The sequence below is a fragment of the Etheostoma cragini genome, chromosome 5 (genome assembly GCF_013103735.1).
Source record: "Etheostoma cragini isolate CJK2018 chromosome 5, CSU_Ecrag_1.0, whole genome shotgun sequence".
Lineage (NCBI taxonomy): Eukaryota > Metazoa > Chordata > Actinopteri > Perciformes > Percidae > Etheostoma > Etheostoma cragini.
This window is the reverse complement of record NC_048411.1, coordinates 29,389,888-29,407,493: the sequence shown is the minus strand read 5'-3', so window position 1 is coordinate 29,407,493 and position 17,606 is coordinate 29,389,888. Positions and strand designations below refer to the sequence as shown.

The following is a 17,606-nucleotide window of genomic DNA, read 5'->3' as shown; positions in this document are numbered from 1 at the left end:
TTTGGAAAATGGCTGCAATGAAACAAAGAGTGAAAAATTTAAAGGGGTCTGAATACTTTCCGTACCCACTGTAGCTGTTAAAGCAACAATACAAAGATTCAGACTCAAACATTTCTTTTCAAATGAGCCACATTATAGGGTTTCAAGGTACCTTGATAGGCTACTGCAGGTCTTTTTGTAAGAATAAGCAAATAGAGTATTCTATTTTTTGACATACAGTAGGATGTTGTCAACATTATTTAAGCAATAGCTCTCAACAGGCCGTGGTATGTTGTGATTGTATCGCAGCTACAGGGCGGTGTTTGGACCGACTCGACCATGAGATCCAATATGAAAGTTATAGTCACGTTCCAATTTAAATTGATTTTTATCAGGCATGCTTGCAATAAAATAGGCCCTCCTAGGCAGGCTGTTTGCCCAAACTGTACCGATGAGGTTGCAATGGAACGCAGCGCAGGTAAAGTTAGCCTTTTACCAGAAGCTAGCACAGACTTTTTTTGCTTAATGCTAAAGAAAGGCACACAATAACACAAACACATCAACTAATCAAGAAGGAAGTAGACCAACATCTCCCGTTTCATGCGAGGTGAAATTGCTGTTTTTATCTGTGGAGTCTGGTGGCTTTAAAGAGAGAAGGGATAATAGCCAATTTTTAGCTCTGTGTCATGGCAGTGTGTGTGCAAATGAACGGCTTATATTAGCCTCTGCATATGGTTATTATATGACAACTAAGAACCACGTAGCTTTATTTGAGCTACCCATTTTATAAATTGATTTAGGTATTGCCTTGTTTTGTTTGAGTAGGCGTAATCCTTTTTTCAGGGTGAAACCTTACCTTATTTGGTATTATTAGTTGCTATTATTAGTAATTTGATTTATTATAAAATGTCCCGAGACACTCCAGCCAGACATCTAAACACCTTTAAGCCCAGGTTTTTGTTTTCTCAGGACACCTCATTCCACTTACTTCATCTACAATTATGAACATTTAATCTAAATATTTGGAGTTGTTTTAAAAATAATCATTGTCTCCAAGTGCTTGAACTTAACAAGGGAAATGTTAATGAGGTTAGTGAGTACGTCTGCTGCAGTTTTAAAGCCTGCAGGGTCAAGACAAGTATTGTTGGCTCCCACGCACACCTGCACATGTCTGCCCGACCACGTCTGGTTAGCCTCCCGCTAAAATCTGACAACCTTATCAGCCATGTCAGTGCACATGAACGGTGGTTAACTTATAACCAGGTTGATAGATGAAGTAGGCCAGGTGATAGTTAATAGCTAGTTTGTCTCCCAAAAGACAACACTGTTTGTCTTGCAGAAAGCAGAGTTATTGTTTTCTTCATAGTTGAAGTTTTCTGACTTTTCCTCCCCCTGCAGAAACTGCACTTGGAGGTAGAGTACGGCACCTCGCAGGAGGCGTGCCCGTCTGTCGGTTCTACTCGGGTCACAGCCGGTGATTTGAGGGGAGATCAGGGCGGTATGAAACTTCAAGCACTGCGGCCGTGAATGAGTGAAGCTGCCAGTCTCTGCTGTTTGAAGTTTTGACAGCTATGTCAGCAAACCATCCCGGCCCATTAGGCTCACGTCTGTTTGATGTTCACACGTATGGAAAGAGAAATGTCAGAAGAGATGTACTTTGGAGTATTTTTCATATCCAAACTCACAATTGGGGAGATATTGTTAAGGTGTTCCCTTATTGTGTCAGAACTTGTTAAGCTGAAGAAATAGTAGCATGAATAATAGCCTGCCATTTAGAATATTTTTGTATATTTTTGTGCAAAACAAACTGGAGCATACTTGTTGTCTGCACCCAGCTCCAATACAGTAGTTGCCCACACATTATGAAGCGATTGAACTGAGTGGATCCACCCATCCTTAATCTACTGGATGAGTTTAACTCCCGCTGTTGCACTTCCTCTCTCCTGCAAACTGTTCTCCCTATTCAAGGGAAATTAAATTAAGAAATTCACTCTTGGATAATCAAATGTCTCATTCAATGGGTCAATTCTAGAGAGGACAAGTAATAATGGAAATAGACACAGCGCAACAGATTAAGAAAAATAATCCTAGTCATGGTTTGTGACTAGAAAAGAAAATCAATTTTACAGATAATATGGTTTGGTTGAATTCAGGGGTGTACCTGCTATATTATTGATGGCCTTCACTTAGCCATGAGAGCTCTACTCACTCACAGACAAGAGGAACGGAGGGAATCCCATGTCTCCCCACCTCCTCCGTTAAGTATGTTCACTTATTAGCGTCTGTCCTCCCTCCATGTGGTATGACACAGAGAGCATTTTTTATAGCCCGTGACATTAATTGATGTGATTTGCGAAGGGAGAGCATTTAGTCGTGGGTGGGAGACTCCTAATGATCGTTTTCCACTTCCAGTAGCGCAGTCATTGACTCAATTTCATCGCAAATTTGTCGTCTTTTTTTCTTTTCATCTCTGATCATCACTTGAGTGGTCCAGGGGTGAACAATGAGAGGTGGAGTAGGGCTGTTTTGCGGAACCGTGGGAGTCTGCCGTGCCTCATGCGATAAGGTTATGAATGTGGGTCAGTGAACTGATGGAGACAGCTGGTTTGTTACACAAGGAACTACAGGGGGGCTGCGCTCTTGGCACCGGGCACAGGGGCGTGATCGTAGGGAATCCCCTTCGCTCTGGCTCAGGAAGGCTGTCCCCTGACTGGAGGCTGCCCCTGTGCCAGGGTCGGGGGCAGGCGTGGGCACACAGGCCCTCGTGATACTTGTCAGCCACTTGGCAAGCCGTCAATATGTCCTGCTACAGTTTTAGTGCCGCCAAGTCAGTTTGTCAAGCGAAGCAGTGTTGTTGTTTCCGTGGTAGGGAAACAGAGGCCTTCAGAGAGTTCATCTAGTGTTGTTTCAGACTGCACAGTAGTTTGCACCAGGGATTAATACATAGACTTTTAAAAGTGAAGCCCAAATATCTGGATCGCCCCCTGGTGGCTGGCGGCTGTAATACAGGTCATAAACCACGCCCGCACCATTTAAGCAAATGGACATGGCCCAAACTAAAAAAATCCTGACATTTTAGGTAGTTGATGCTTGAACACGCTGAGTGTTTATTTTTCTGATCAGTTTGGTTTTTATTAATTATTTGATGCTATAAAAATGGGTTGAAACATCATGATTGACAGCAAGGATTGCCTCGCAAATATGTGGGCGGGACTTTAATACCGCGGCTCCTTGCCCAATTACTACATACATACAGACTTATGCTGTGTCTCAAATCGTGCACTTCTGTACTTACGCTTGCTATTTTGTGTGCATAACGCGTCCATGCAAGCAAAGTATTGCTAAATGCTGCACTACAAGTACCAGGCTGCTGCACTCAAGACAATCATAACACTGAGTATTGAACGATGGACACTACTCACTCTCAGTGGTTGCCATCTTATTCATATTATTATTTCATGTATATTGTATGTATGTATATTTTTCCTAGTATTTCATTTATATTTATATTCTGTGCTTTGTTACTGATTTTGCTGCTGTAACACCGGAATTTCCCATTTTTCTTGGGATCAATAAACATCTATCTATCTATGTATGTATCTATCTATCTATCTATGTATCTATCTATCTATCTATCTATCTATCTATCTATCTATCTATCTATCTATCTATCTATGTATCTATCTATCTATCTATCTATCTATCTATCTATCTATCTATCTATCTATCTATCTATGTATCTATCTATCTATCTATCTATCTATCTATGTATCTATCTATCTATCTATCTACCTATCTATCTTTGCTACAGAGCGGAAGCTAGAGGGCCACCAACGTATTTTCAAACTTGTGAATATAGCGGGCGAGGAAGCTGCAGAAACGGCGAACATTGAACTATATAAATGTATGTATATACAATACTTAGTCGGATAGTGAGAAATAAATTACAATTACAATTTACATGACTATTTACCTTTTAAAAGAAGAGGAGGAGTGTCCGGTCAGTGCATTACGAGAAGGGGCGCCTGTATCCGGGATATTTTGCACAGTGGGACGAAGTGTGTATGCGTTGTTCATCTTTTTATGGTTTGCACTGTTCACCAGGGCTGGGAATTGTTCAATATACCAGTAACGTGACTTCAACACCGGTTCCTGAACAAAACTTTTTTCCATACCAATTTTATAAAATCCTTTTATAACAAAAATTAAAACAACATTACACATTACAGCACACATCTTTTTTAAATTTCTCAGCTCCTATAAAGTGAGCCCCGTCTCTGTGCGTGACATAAAGTTTTTCTTGCGTTTCTCTACAATGTGTACCGTTATGTTAGACAGCCAATCAGCAGCAATGTTAGATCTTGGTAGAAGCATGCTGCATACCTATTGGCTCACTGACGCTGATGAGATTTACTCCTTTGGTTTTGAATAACGTGGCAGTTTTTGATACTCAGTAATAAGGAGGCAATTTGGTCAGTGCCCAAAAAGTATTGTATTCAGTACCCAGCCCTACCGTTCACACATCCAGTCCCCCGTCCCCTGAATGCAACCTCAACTTTCTCATTTATCAGAAACAAAAACGGTAAAGATTACCCGATGACTATCATCAGAATTACTGGCTGAAAATTAAAGCTGAAAATAAAAAGAGTGCATCAGTTCTCGTCTGTTTTTTCCCTCCAGTTTTTCGTAGTACACTGCAAGGCCGGGGATGTACACGGCCATCGTGTTGTGTGAATGAACGGATCATAGTGGAGTTAGCTGCTGGATGGTGCGCGTTGCTCATCTTGCCTCCTAGAGCCCCTACTGCCAGCTCAGCACACTCCACAGTAATTGAAGCCATTTGCAATGTTGCAGTGTGGTAATGGGCAGATCCATGTCTACCACCCACCCACAGCCTCTACCATTAATCAGAGCTGCGTGGAGTCAACAGAGCCAGGATTTGGTTGCTACAGCAGGCCTGAGTTTCAGCCAGGAGTCGGCTGCCTTAAAGCAACACTTTGACATTTTGAATTTTGGCTTTTTTGTTGTTGTTTTTTTTCGCTAATTGGGTTTGAGATAAGTTTCTAGATTTTTCCTCAACTCCCCCCATGAATATATAGCTTCACATAGTGTAGCCACTGCTTAAATGAACAATCAAAGTAGAGATGAAAAAATAAGTCGATCCACAGATAGATTATTTACATGAATTAATTTACAAAAATGCCAAATATTACATAGTTACAGCTTCTAGATTGGTTTCTTTTCTTCATACATGATGCTAAATAATAAAACATGAAATGCAATGATGTTACGTCCAACTGTAGGAAATAACAATGGGCAATTTTACTATTTTCTCAAATTGTAATAACTAATCAATATTAAAAATGGAGCAGAAAACTAATAAGCAACTATTATGATAATGAATTAATTGTGTTGGTCATTTATTTTCCATAAAAATCTATTTATATTTAAAGAAGATAATTTAACATGCAACATATCGTTTTAAGAATATTATAGTCCCTGGCAAGGTGACCCCATTTAATAACTAGAGACCATCTTCCAGGGCTCATCTTCGGTTTTAATTTTGATCTGAAGTTTTAATGACTGCATCTTGCGGTAACACTGTGACAAAATCTGTCCTTAGACATAAAAACAGCTGGCAAAGTACTTAAAACTGCCTCTGTGGTAGTTCCTGCTACAGTGGGTTTCTCCAGGACCACATTTCGCTTGACAAGACACACACACTCTCACACAATCTCACACACACATATTCACACACACACACTGAGACTCACAAGGTGAAACCAATACCAGCGTCACTGTTGCGGCTGGTAACAGTACAGTCAACTAGTGATTTTTTTTATATTTGATCATATTTGTTGATTATGTTCTTGATTAGTAGTCTATAAAATGTCTGAAAATGGTCAATCACTGCTCCCCAACACCCCCGATGACGTCCGCAAATGTCTTGTTTTGTCCACAAGTCAAAGAAATTCAGTTTACTGTCACAGAGGAGTAGAAAATTTTCCCATTCAACAAGCTGGAATCAGACATTTTTAAATTTTTTTAATGAAAAAGGACTCAAACAATTCTTTGAAAATCAAAATAGTAATGTTGATTAATTTAATAGTGATTAATCTTGCAGCTCTGCAATGCAGGCTGCTATACTGACTGCAGGATGTTTGGTATCATTCCTCAAAAAACTGGTCCATCAGCAGCCTCTGACTCCTCTCTGAGGAAGACCCTCCAGAGGCACCGTTCTGCTGACCCCTGACCCCCAAAGTCTGCAAAGAATCCCCCCTCGTGTTGTAAGGATAGCATTATTATGACTGTGAATGTTACATGGTAAAGCTCAGTAAAGCTCTTACCCTGATATGACTCCTCTCACTCTACTGCGCTGAAGCCCGCATCACTTGGTTTTGAGTATTTTTCGGGACACCGTAAGAGGTTTAACAGGGACACCGCCCACACCACTAAATGTAGCAGCTCTGTGTCACCTCACAGCAGTTCCGATCTTCCTGCCATACCCAGACGGAGAAGCAAGGTGGAAACAAAAGGGTAGGCAGGAAGACTTTAACATCGCCCTCGGGTCCCACACTATCTGTCCTTTCCATGAGCAGGCAGATGGGAGAGGCAGAAACACGTCTCCGCGCTACAAACAGATACCAGCCTATTTTAAGGTCACTTGTAAGTCCAGGCTTTTGCAGGGTACCAGTCAGCGTCATAGCACCCGATATTGTGAATTTACCTCACTTTGGATTGCGCCCAGTGATTGCACAGCTTAAGACAGGATTATGTGTGTAAAGCATTACAAGCAGCGCCTGGTTTTGACTCGCTGTCTGATCGGAAGTCTACAAGAAAATAATCTTTAGTGTGACATTCCCCAAAATGTTGTCTAAAAGTACTGTAATACAGGGCCTTTCTCTTTCCCTTATGAAAAGGGAAGGAGAAAGTTTTGCTATTAAACATAGACTGTAAAAATAATGGACAAAGCTTACGGGCCTGAAAAGTGAAGCCAAAGCTGAATTCCCTTAAACCTGCGTTCTATCTAATTTTGAGTTCCCTACCGGCCTGCGGCCCTTTGCTGCATGTCATGCCCCCTTTCTCTCCCCTTTTGTGTTTTCATCTGTCCTGTAAAAAAAAGAGCCTCAAAATGCACCAAAAAATACAATTAAAAAAGACGATAAAATTAGTACTTGTCCCTTGATTTATTACCTCAGTAAACATTTCCCTAATGAGTTTATGTCCTCAATCGCTAGTTTAAAATAGACGATAAAACAAGGGAGGCTTTAGGACCTGCCTTGTTTTTGGGTGTTGTCCGTGTTTTCATCTTAAACTGTGACCCTCTTACTGTGTGTGTTCACCTCATTAAAGTTAACTGGAACATTTTTGTTACCTGGAAATGTCTTGTTCAGCTTTCTGCCCACCAACCTAGATAGCTACCGCTAGAATTAGCTGCTTACTTGAGGGGATGTTTGCCTTTTTGTTTTTTTTCTGTTCTACATGCAGATGAATAGCGGCAGTAGCTGGAGGTCCATGTTAACATGCCGGTAAATCTACGCTGGATGACTTGCTCCAGAAGGGTTTAAAACCTTCTACCACTTTCCCTCTTTAGCGTTTAGTTTAGCACAGCGCCATTGCAACCATAAACGACCGTGGCTTAGCTGCATCCTCCGCAGCTTCACTTTCTACCCTTATATGACGATAAAAGTTGTCACATAAGGTGTAAAAAAAAACAATGGGTGACTTCACTATGCTATGTACATAATTCTTTCAGTCTATGCTATTATGAATGACTGTTATGAGTCAAATCTGCCTCCTGACTCATGGGCTATATCCCTATATTCAGTGCAAAATTTGTTGCCTCACCCCTCAGCTCTCCTTAAAGGGTGAGGGACCTTGCAGGGGAGTTTGGGGATCTGCAGAGGCGGTGCATTATCTCCCACTGAAGCACAGGCCAGAGGGGCCACCGGGGCCATGCCCTATCGTACAGGCAGGTCACTTGACTCCATTGCCCTTGCTTGATTATCGAAGCCCTTTCTGCAGGCAATCCTCATTCGCAGAGGGGACCTGGCAGAATTCGGGTACTCATCTGCTCATCTCCTGGTTATTATTCATCATCTTCCCCAGCTGAGCTCAGACCATGACCTGACCTCATGGCAAACCCAGGCACAGCGATTAGAGGTGTCAGTTTCATAAGCTAAAGATGTAGTGAGCATCAGGAAGGGTGCATGAGCCCACAGGAGCCCACAGATAGTAGAGTAACTGTCACTTTGTGTTGAAAATAGGGCCGTCAGTTGATTTAAATACGAAATTGCAACAAATCCCTTGATTGTCCACAGTTAATTGATGATTATTTGCAATTTTTTAAATGTACTCGTAGTGTATTTCTTCTCCCAGATCTTGTTTGTGATGCTGCAGGACACAAAATGTGTCCCCCTGATGGAGGAAACAGCCCCCGTGAATGCCTGTAAAGCAGCTTTCAGCGAGAGTTGAATACCAGTAACGTTTCTACGCAGGCAGTGTCAGACTGGGAGACCATTCTCTCTACAGATATGAACTGTTATAATAGTCTCTTTTCAAAAGATTAACTTTCCTACGCTATTGTTGAGCAGCTGTTAATGTAGTTGCTCCACATACGGAAATACCAGAATGTCAGCCATTCCCTAGATTGTGGAGCACGGCATTGTCGTATGTACACTCAGACATGTGAAGACGCAGATGGACAGACACTCGCTCGCTCTAGAATCTGTTGGAAGTTTACAAGTTTTAAGCACACAGGGCTTTGTTGCCTTGGAATCATAATGGTGAATTTGTCTTTTTTTGTTTTGTAAAGGCAGGGGAAGCTGCAGGGCATCAGTGGTTGTCAAAATTTAAGAAGTGATATTGTCATACCAGCCGGATGGCCGTCTGGTGTTTGTTTAAAAGAGGAGGGAAGAGAAAAAACAGGCCAGGCGATTGAATCATATCTTCTTGCCAATACGTCCTTGCGTTCCCACCTCCATCATTACAGCAACATGTTTTATTTTCAGCAGTGCTGTTCTCAGTGACTCACATCCCAGAGCCATGTGCTGCTCAGTTAGGCCTCAGATCCCTTAAACCGAGCGGTCACGAGAAACACTCATGTAATGCACTAGAGATTGCACTCATAATAACTCATAATCAGGATAAAAACATGTTGTCTAATAAACGTGTGAGGTTAAACTGCTTACTTATTTGGATCTATCTGTGTTTTAAAGGGTGACTTAGACTTTTTTCAACCTGGAACCTATTTTCCTAATTATCTTAAGGATAAGCAACTGATGGGAACAATTCCCTCTGAAATGTGCCCAGAATTAAGCGAGACAAGCTGCAATGTAACGTTAATGGGCAATTGCGCACCTTCAATTTCCGTCCACTATAAGTTCTGTTTTTGCCGTTGACAGACTCCGATTTTTATTCTAAGTGTCTGACGACATTTTGGCATCACCAAACCCACAAGACTCTGTATTTAAATAAACAGTAATTTTATCATCGTATAACACATTTCATTCAAAGTTAACAGAAATTAAATAAAACTATTAACAGCTGTCTTGGTTCGTCTTTCCACTGTTCCAACAATCACCACTCTGGTTTGGTTGAAATAACGCCTTAATTTACCATTAACATATGTTATTATGCTTTTTCTATACACGCTAAAAGTACAGATTAATTAAATGGAGTCTGGTGGGTTTGGTGATGGTGATTTGGGAGCGGTTTCCAGTAAAAAAAAAAAAAGATTGTACTCTTAAACAAAAAGGAAAAAATCTCTGCAGGGATCCTTTGCATAATGTTGTCATTTAGAACAATACATTTTGAGCCTGTCAGCGGCAAAAAACTGAACTTATGGTGTACATTTGTACTATATGATGATAGGACATTGCAGCCCGGTTCACGGCTGCCCGTTACAGTGTTCTCGCTTAATACTGGACCAGTTTCCAAGATTGTATTCACATTATCCATTTAGACACCAATGCATATGAAAACAGGGTCCAGATTGAAAAACACCAAATCACCCTTTAAGGAAAGGTCCCTTCTAAATACATTTAAATACTAATACATGTTGTTTTTGATGTGTCATCCTGCTCCCACAGCTAAATGGGATCTTTGGGCCTTCATCACAAGGTTTGATCTGGGAGAGCCGGTTGCCACGGTGCAGTTTCTCACCCAAAACTACAAAGCCTGAAGGATGCTCAGACGCCTGAAAGAAGAATCTGTCAGTACAAGAATATCAAATAAAAATGTTCCCCTTGCACCAGGTCAGCTCTTTTTGCTTCTGTCTTATCGCTGAGTTAGAAAAAGATTTCCTCTTTGTGTTACACACGCTGCTTGGTTTTGATGTTGCTCTTTATCTCTGTCTCGGGGTCTGGAGCGAAGGATTTGGGAGATAGATTTTGACCTCACTGGGGATTTCTTATTAGTTTCCAAACACTGTCGACAAGAGAAAGAAGACGGCCTGATATCACAACTTGGTGTGGAAAGAGTTTATTCTAATTCAGGAGCGGAAACACGTCAGGGCCAAAAAAAGGAAGTGGGAGGTGAAACCGAGACCGCAACACAGCCGGATGCCGCAGTGGAACTTGAACCAAAATACTCTGTAGAGTGACAGGACAGGGGGGAGGGGCCGCAGGGCATGGGGTGTGTCGGGTAAACGGGAACTTGCTGTTTGTGAAATTGTTTATCATATTTCCATTGACCACTCTCACCGCAGTTGGAAACATTAAGGCACTTTCAGGTCCTTTGATTGTTTCTCTTTCTGTTTTGTTTTTTTCAGAGGAAAAGCTGCTCTAACACACGTTGGTGTCCTTGAATGTAACTTTGGGAGGTTTGAACCCGCGTTGAACTTTGAACAGTTGCGTAAGAGGCCCTACCTGCCAGGTCTGTAGAGGATGGTGCGGATAAACTTTTCAACCCTTTCACGAGGAGATACTTTTCCAGACTCCACGGGTCTTTGTAGAGAGGGTGGGTCAGAGTGCCCCCACATGAGGAGTATTGGTTTCTAACCAGCAACTCTCCTCTGGGAGGGGTTTGTATCAATACCCCCGATGTCTGGAAAAGGCTGGATTTACATGTGGGACTTTGATGTTCTGATGATCAATCTTTAGTTGGTGGGTTCATTGACCCTAATTTGGTGTCTCATCAGTGGGCTAGGCAGGAGTAGGTAATGGAGGTTTTTGTTCCTTTGGTGGTTAAGCCAGCCTTGGTAAACCCCTATGTGCCCTCCCTATGAACTCTGGGAGATCATTGATCAAATTGTCCTGCATCTGCTTTGTTTGCTTCCCCGACTTAGCGGTCAAAGCAGCCGCGTCCACAAACAAAAACAACCCAAAACAATGCAAACACACACACACACAGTTAGTCAGACAATTCATTGCTTTTGAACAAAATGTTAAGTATCCGTCAGTTGGAATATCGCTCTTGACCTATAATTTACCCATCTTATTTGACTTATGAAATCACATTTTTTAAACAATTGGCAAGTGGAGCCTAATTCTACACTCATTGTGAGGCATGCCAAGTGGGAGAGCATTCTTCCAAAAACCACCTACTTGAATCCATCAGTACACCATTGAAATGCCAAAATGTGTACTTCCAAATACACTGTGCATTTATTTTTCTCTCCTTTATATCTCGGAGATATCCTGCCAAAACAGCTGGGCTTTGCCACTCGGCTTCCTTGAATGTGTTTATTTTTACTCCAAATGTCAGGAGAGTTGGAGTTAAAATATTGTGATTAAGAAAAACTGACAGCTGTAGTTTAACGGTGCACAGTATATTGCCTTCTCTGATAAAAATAAATAAATTCTCACGTCCCCTGATGACATGTGAAAGGCATTTAATATTTCCTTAATTTATTCAAACTTACGTTAATTAAAAGGAATTTGTATAATCAATTCAATCGCCTAACCGGCACAACGTGATTTAATATGCATGATGACTTGAGTCTCCATTCGATGCTCCATTTTTTGCACGCTGCTGCGGAAGATTCAGTTCACCGGAGACTTCCTGAAGTTCAGCGCTTGTTGCGAGCGGTGGCGAGATGGATTTGAGTGTGACATCTGTTCAATGCACGTCAACCGTTCAGCTGCTGGCCACTTTGCACACTGTGCGTTTGACCCCACCACACTGGTCTGGCTCTGCGTAGAGCTGCAAAGATTAGGGGCGGCTGTGGCTCAGTGGTAGAGCGGTTGCCTGCCAATCGGAAGGTTTGTGGTTCGATCCCCGCCCCTGCAGTCATTGTCGAAGTGTCCTTGGGCAAGGCACTGAACCCCAAGTTGCCCCCGGTGCTGCGCATCGGAGTGTGAATGTGTGTGAGTGTGTATCTGATGAGCAGGTGGCACCTTGTACGGCAGCTCCGGCCACAGTGTATGAATGTGTGTGAATGGTGAATGTTTCCTGTAGATGTAAAAAAAAAAGCGCTTTGAGCAGTTGTTAAGACTGGAAAAGCGCTATATAAATACAGCACATTTACATTTACAAAGATTAATCGATTAGTTATTGTTATTTTAATAGCCAGCTATTTTGATAAGCAATTAATCGGTTTGAGTCTTTTGTGATGGATAAAAGGTCAAAATCCTCTGTTTATGCCTTCTTAAATGTGAATATCTTCTAGTCTCTTCTATCTTCTGTGACAGTAAAATGAATATCTTTGAGTTGTGGACAAAACGAGACATTTGAGGATGTCATCTTGGACTTTTTTGGAAAACAATAACATTTTAGAGATCCAATACATTAATCTAGAAATTAATCAACAGATTGTGTCCCGATCGGTGTTTCCCTTAGCCCAAGATGACGTCCTTTAAACGTCTTGTTGAAAGTATTCACATCTTAGAAGCTGGCTTTCTTAAAAAAGAAAATTCAAAACGTTTGGCCGATTATTCAAAATGATTGAATATTAGTTTAATAGTTGACAACTAAATGGAATAATCTTTATAGCTGTACTTTAAAGTGTGATGCTGGTCATCTGATATGAAAGGCTGTTGAAGATACAAGGTCTTTTTGCAGATTATGTACTTACTAGACTAGAGAATCCTTACTGCTAGATTGGTCAGCCCGATTAACTATAATATGTCATGTCATGCTGCAGTGTACACATACACATTACAAAGGAAATACAAAATACAATAAAGGATGCACCGTTTCTCTTGGTGTGATCAGGAACATTTGTATCTTTCCAGATCTCTAACTAACTGCAACCATTGTAGTCCTCCCCATGAAGCCTGGAAAAACCCAAACTAATTTGACTATGTATCCACAGTGCCTGGGGAGTTTTCCACTCTGCTTTAAAACCAGCTTCCATGTGGATCCCTGTATGCAAAGGAGCCAGCGTGCCGCTGCAGTCAAAGAGATCTAAACACCGCCCCATGTGACCCAGGTAACAGTCGAGGAAATAGGCCGAGGAAAATAACAAAAGCTTTCCCCGAGGAGACACGCCATAGGACGCTGTCCTCGGCCTGGGGGGATCCTCTCGTGTTTGCATCGGTAACACGCGACAGTTGAGGCATCCTTTTCCATGGATCTGCCACAACAACTGGCATTGTGCTTTATGAAGCACCTGTCATTACACCTGAACTCAAAGTGCTTTACCTCAAAAGACTAAATACATACTAATTAATTTCATTTCATGTTGAATATAATACATTATTTAAGCAGAATGTGTGATTTTAGCTTGCATTAAACTTGCTGTCTTACCGCTGAGCCATGGTTGTGGCTAGAAGGGGAACTCGAGTGAAGATAACGACCTCTTCTGAAGAGTCTGCCATGTTTTTTTAATCCTCCGTATCCTCCTTGGCTACTAGGTATGCGCTCGATCATGGAAGCCTTGTATCATGTGGACGCACTGACACTGTTGTTGTCATTACTTTGAATTCCTCATGGGGGAGACAGAATCTACGCACTTAGCGTGAACTAGAGCGTTTTTTTTAAAGTGTAAATATCTTTTTGTCTTTCTTCTACGGTGTCCCCCACTGAGGCGTGTTTGTCCAGGGGGAAAGCGGACGTGTCTAAATCAGAAGCAACGTATACATTGCAAAACTTAACTCATCCATTTTTATTGAAGTGAGAATTGCGCGTTAAAGGAGCGGGCTGTAAATGCAAGTTGATGAAAACCTCAAAAGGAGACGACCACCACTAACTCACAAAACTCAACGCAAATCCCTCAAAACATTACATCACATCAACTACTACTCAAATACCCATTTTACAGTGTGTGCGTGTGTGTGTGTGTCACACACACACCCACACACTGTAAAATGTGTGTAAGCATAAACAGAACAAGTCTATAAAAAGACGTGCGTTGATCAACCTGTGCAACTTCATGAGCTGGACAAAATAACAGGAACAAACACCAGACAATGTAATGCAATAACCCCGCTATAAATACTTCCTTTTGTTAGCCTATAATATTCTTTATGTGTAATTTACGAGGTCACCGCATTGTTCTGCAATACAGTACGCTGTCAGGCATTCGGGTTATTTAGTTTAAACCAAGTGTATATATATATACATTCTCGGCTTTATTGTGAACAATTAAGAAATTAATTTAACACATTCACCATAGATGTGTTATTTGTTGTTAAAGTTGGTTCAGAGAGTATTTCATCAGTGAACATTGTAATATTCATTCATTAAACTTTTAATAAGAGGTCCAGACCTGCCTTGTCACATTAAAAGTATGTTTGTCTTTTTACAAATAGTTATGTGACCCGACATAAACAGCCTCTTGACATACATTATAGAAAATAGATTTTCAGTTAGATTGCAGTCACTTAAAACATGGACAGAAAATCTCAATCCCTAAATCAATGACCAAATAAGGCTTGACCTCAGCTGTACGTTGTCACATAGACATCATCCATCATCCAACCTTTACCCAACATAAGACGAAGTATTTGAACCTGCAGTGCCTTTTGACCTGACCACTGGGCTAAAAAGCGACACAGGGAGGGAGTGAGTCAGTGTGAGGCCGATGATGGAGTCACCAGAGAGAATCTATCTTTGGTCAAAAACAAGAGAGAGGGTTGAATTTGGAATCAGGATCATTGCAGTTGATTGAGCAAGAAGACACGCTAAATCTGAGAGGACTCTGCACAAAAATCTGGAGCTGCAACGATCGGTAGCCTAATCCGGGGGTCTTCAGTGTGTTTTAGGCCAAGGACCCCTTAGGGGATAAAGAGACGGAGCAGGGCCCCCTTACCCTTACCATACACGTATATAATGTAAAAACTGGGCCTACAATAACATGTAGGGTGGCCTAAAGCCTTCACACACAGCTTTTTGTTTAGTGCATCCAAAACTAAGCTGTTAAAATAATAACTGTTGCCATATTAACATTTCGTCATGGTTTAATGTTAAAATGTTGCACAATAAATGTTTGATGTACATAATAAAAGTTATGTACATCAAACTGAATCCTTTACTAATAATATGTTGGATTCATGTTAATGTCTGTTGTCTTTTTAGACATCGAACACTAATTTGGTGGCCCCCATGCAGCAAGTCTGAAGACCCCCTAGGGGTCCTGGACCCCCTGTTAAAGATCTCTGGACTGATCGATTAGTCGATCGCTAGAAAAGGGGCGTACGCTTTTTATTTTGGGGGGGGGGGGGTGTCAAATTGAATATTTGAGCACATCAAACACTTAATTTCCTGCTTTCTTTCTGCATCAAGTTATGGTTAATGATGTCAATGAAATAATAATAGTTTTTGGGGGATTGTAAATTGATTGTATGTAACCCCCCCCCCCTTCCCCCCATAAATGACACCTATGACTAGAAAAATATTCAAAGTAATTATTAATGCAAAAATGGCAGAAAGAAAGCTTATTTTCTGTTTTTTATCATAATTAAACTGAACATATTTGGGTTTTGGACTGACAAAACAAGAAATTTAAAGACATCACTTTGACCAACTGAGATGGACATTTTTTTTACCATTTCAAATTTATTTTATAGAACGATTGATCGGGAAAATTATCAGCAGATGAATCGATAATGGAGTAAACCGATAGTTAGCAGCAACGCATAAAACCCACAGAGACACACACGTGGGGGACTTGCGTGTCTTAGAGAGACACAAGACATCGCTGCATGGCTGCTGTGTGTGTGTGTGTGTGTGTGTGTGTGTGTGTGTGTGTGTGTGTAAGCCCCCTGAACACAGAGCATGATTCAGACTAATGCTCCCACACTCTGTTTCCTCTTCTGCTTCATTGAGGTACCATTCACTCCTCAGGTCTGAACATCCAGGCACTGACATTTCATTCAAATTGTTTTCTGGGAGTTTTTGCAAAGGCCTGCATCAGGAACACACACACACACACACACACACACACACACATCCACAGCTATTCCTTCTACCTCCTCACATGACGGCCCCGGGTACTCAGTCCCCTTCCCCCCTCCAGTCTGACGCCCCTGGCCTGCGGGTTTTACTTTGTCACAGCTACACACACTGGTGGAATGTAACTAAGTACATTAACTCACCTACTGCACTGAAGTACAACATATTGCGGTAGCCTACTTGTACTTTACTGGAGTCTTTTCTTTTCATGCCACTTTCTACTTCTACTCCGCTACATTTCAGAAAGAAATATTGTACTTTTTACTCGACTACATTCATCTGACAGATTACAAGTTTCTTCAAAAATTATGATTTTTTGCACACAAGACAATAATAATAATGTAGTTTTTAAAATCTGATGTTTTTATTATAAATGAAACGGCCTACTAGCCCAGCTGAGATGATGAGACCATTAAACATATCTGGTTGGATCCTTTATACTCTCTACAATGGCAGGATGTTTCTGCATTGAGTACTTTTAATACTTTAACTACATTCTCCTAATGACACCCACAGACTTTTACTGAAGTAACATTTTCAATGCAGGACTTTTACTAGTACCAGAGTATTTAGGGATAGGATCTGAGTACTTCTTCCACCACGCAGCAACAGCAGAACAAGATCAAGTGCTCAGCAAAGTCCCTAAACTCGGATGACCCCGAAAGCTGTGAGTTATTCTTAACCTGTTTGTGTAACAAGCCGAATCATAAAAGGGGATATTTTTCACAAACAACTGTTTGAGGCCCATACATTTTTTTGTTTTCACAAGTTGGCAAAATGGTAAAAAAAAAAAAAAAAAAAAGTGAGCCATGACGCTTCGTCCACTGTCATCTCTGTGGCTTCCTGATCACTTTTCCACTTCTACTTCACCCGGAACTCACATGTCCAAATACAGACAGAAGGGGCGTGGCCGGACACTGCCTTATATGGAGTTTCCACTTAAGCGGTCACTTGGGCTCCAAGTCAATGCAAGCCTGCGGATTTACTACGCGCCTCGCAATATTTACAAGCGATTACCTCCGTCAATTACTCGCTTTGTCAAGGGTTGTTGCATGAAAGGGAGGCGGAACAAGTGTTCTGCAATACACCAGCCCGGCACACAGTGCGTGCACACAGCGCGTGCACGTTCACCAAGAGCAGGAGCACGTATCCAGTCATCTTTCCTGAGCAATGTTTCATGTAGAAAATTACAGGAAATGCTGTTTTCTCAAAACTCTCAAATATGGAGATTTCCAGCTCTTTTTTTAGTTTCATGTCTTATTAAACTAATTTCTTTTTTTGGGGGGGGGGGG

At 41.4% G+C, this 17,606-nt stretch overlaps 2 protein-coding genes across 2 annotated transcripts in view; one reads left to right on the top strand and one right to left on the bottom strand.

Annotated features, from left to right (window-relative positions):
* Nucleotides 1-10,236, top strand: part of LOC117944264 (phosphatidylethanolamine-binding protein 4) — a 75,263-nt gene extending 65,027 nt beyond the window's left edge. Inside the window, exon 7 of the mRNA XM_034870922.1 lies at nt 10,071-10,236. Coding sequence (XP_034726813.1) covers nt 10,071-10,162 — 92 coding nt within the window. The 3' untranslated portion in view covers nt 10,163-10,236. The remainder of the gene's footprint in view (nt 1-10,070) is intronic.
* kansl3 (KAT8 regulatory NSL complex subunit 3) overlaps nt 1-17,606 on the bottom strand; it is a 340,892-nt gene that overhangs the window by 93,716 nt on the left and 229,570 nt on the right. The gene's annotated exons all lie outside the window — the stretch shown is intronic.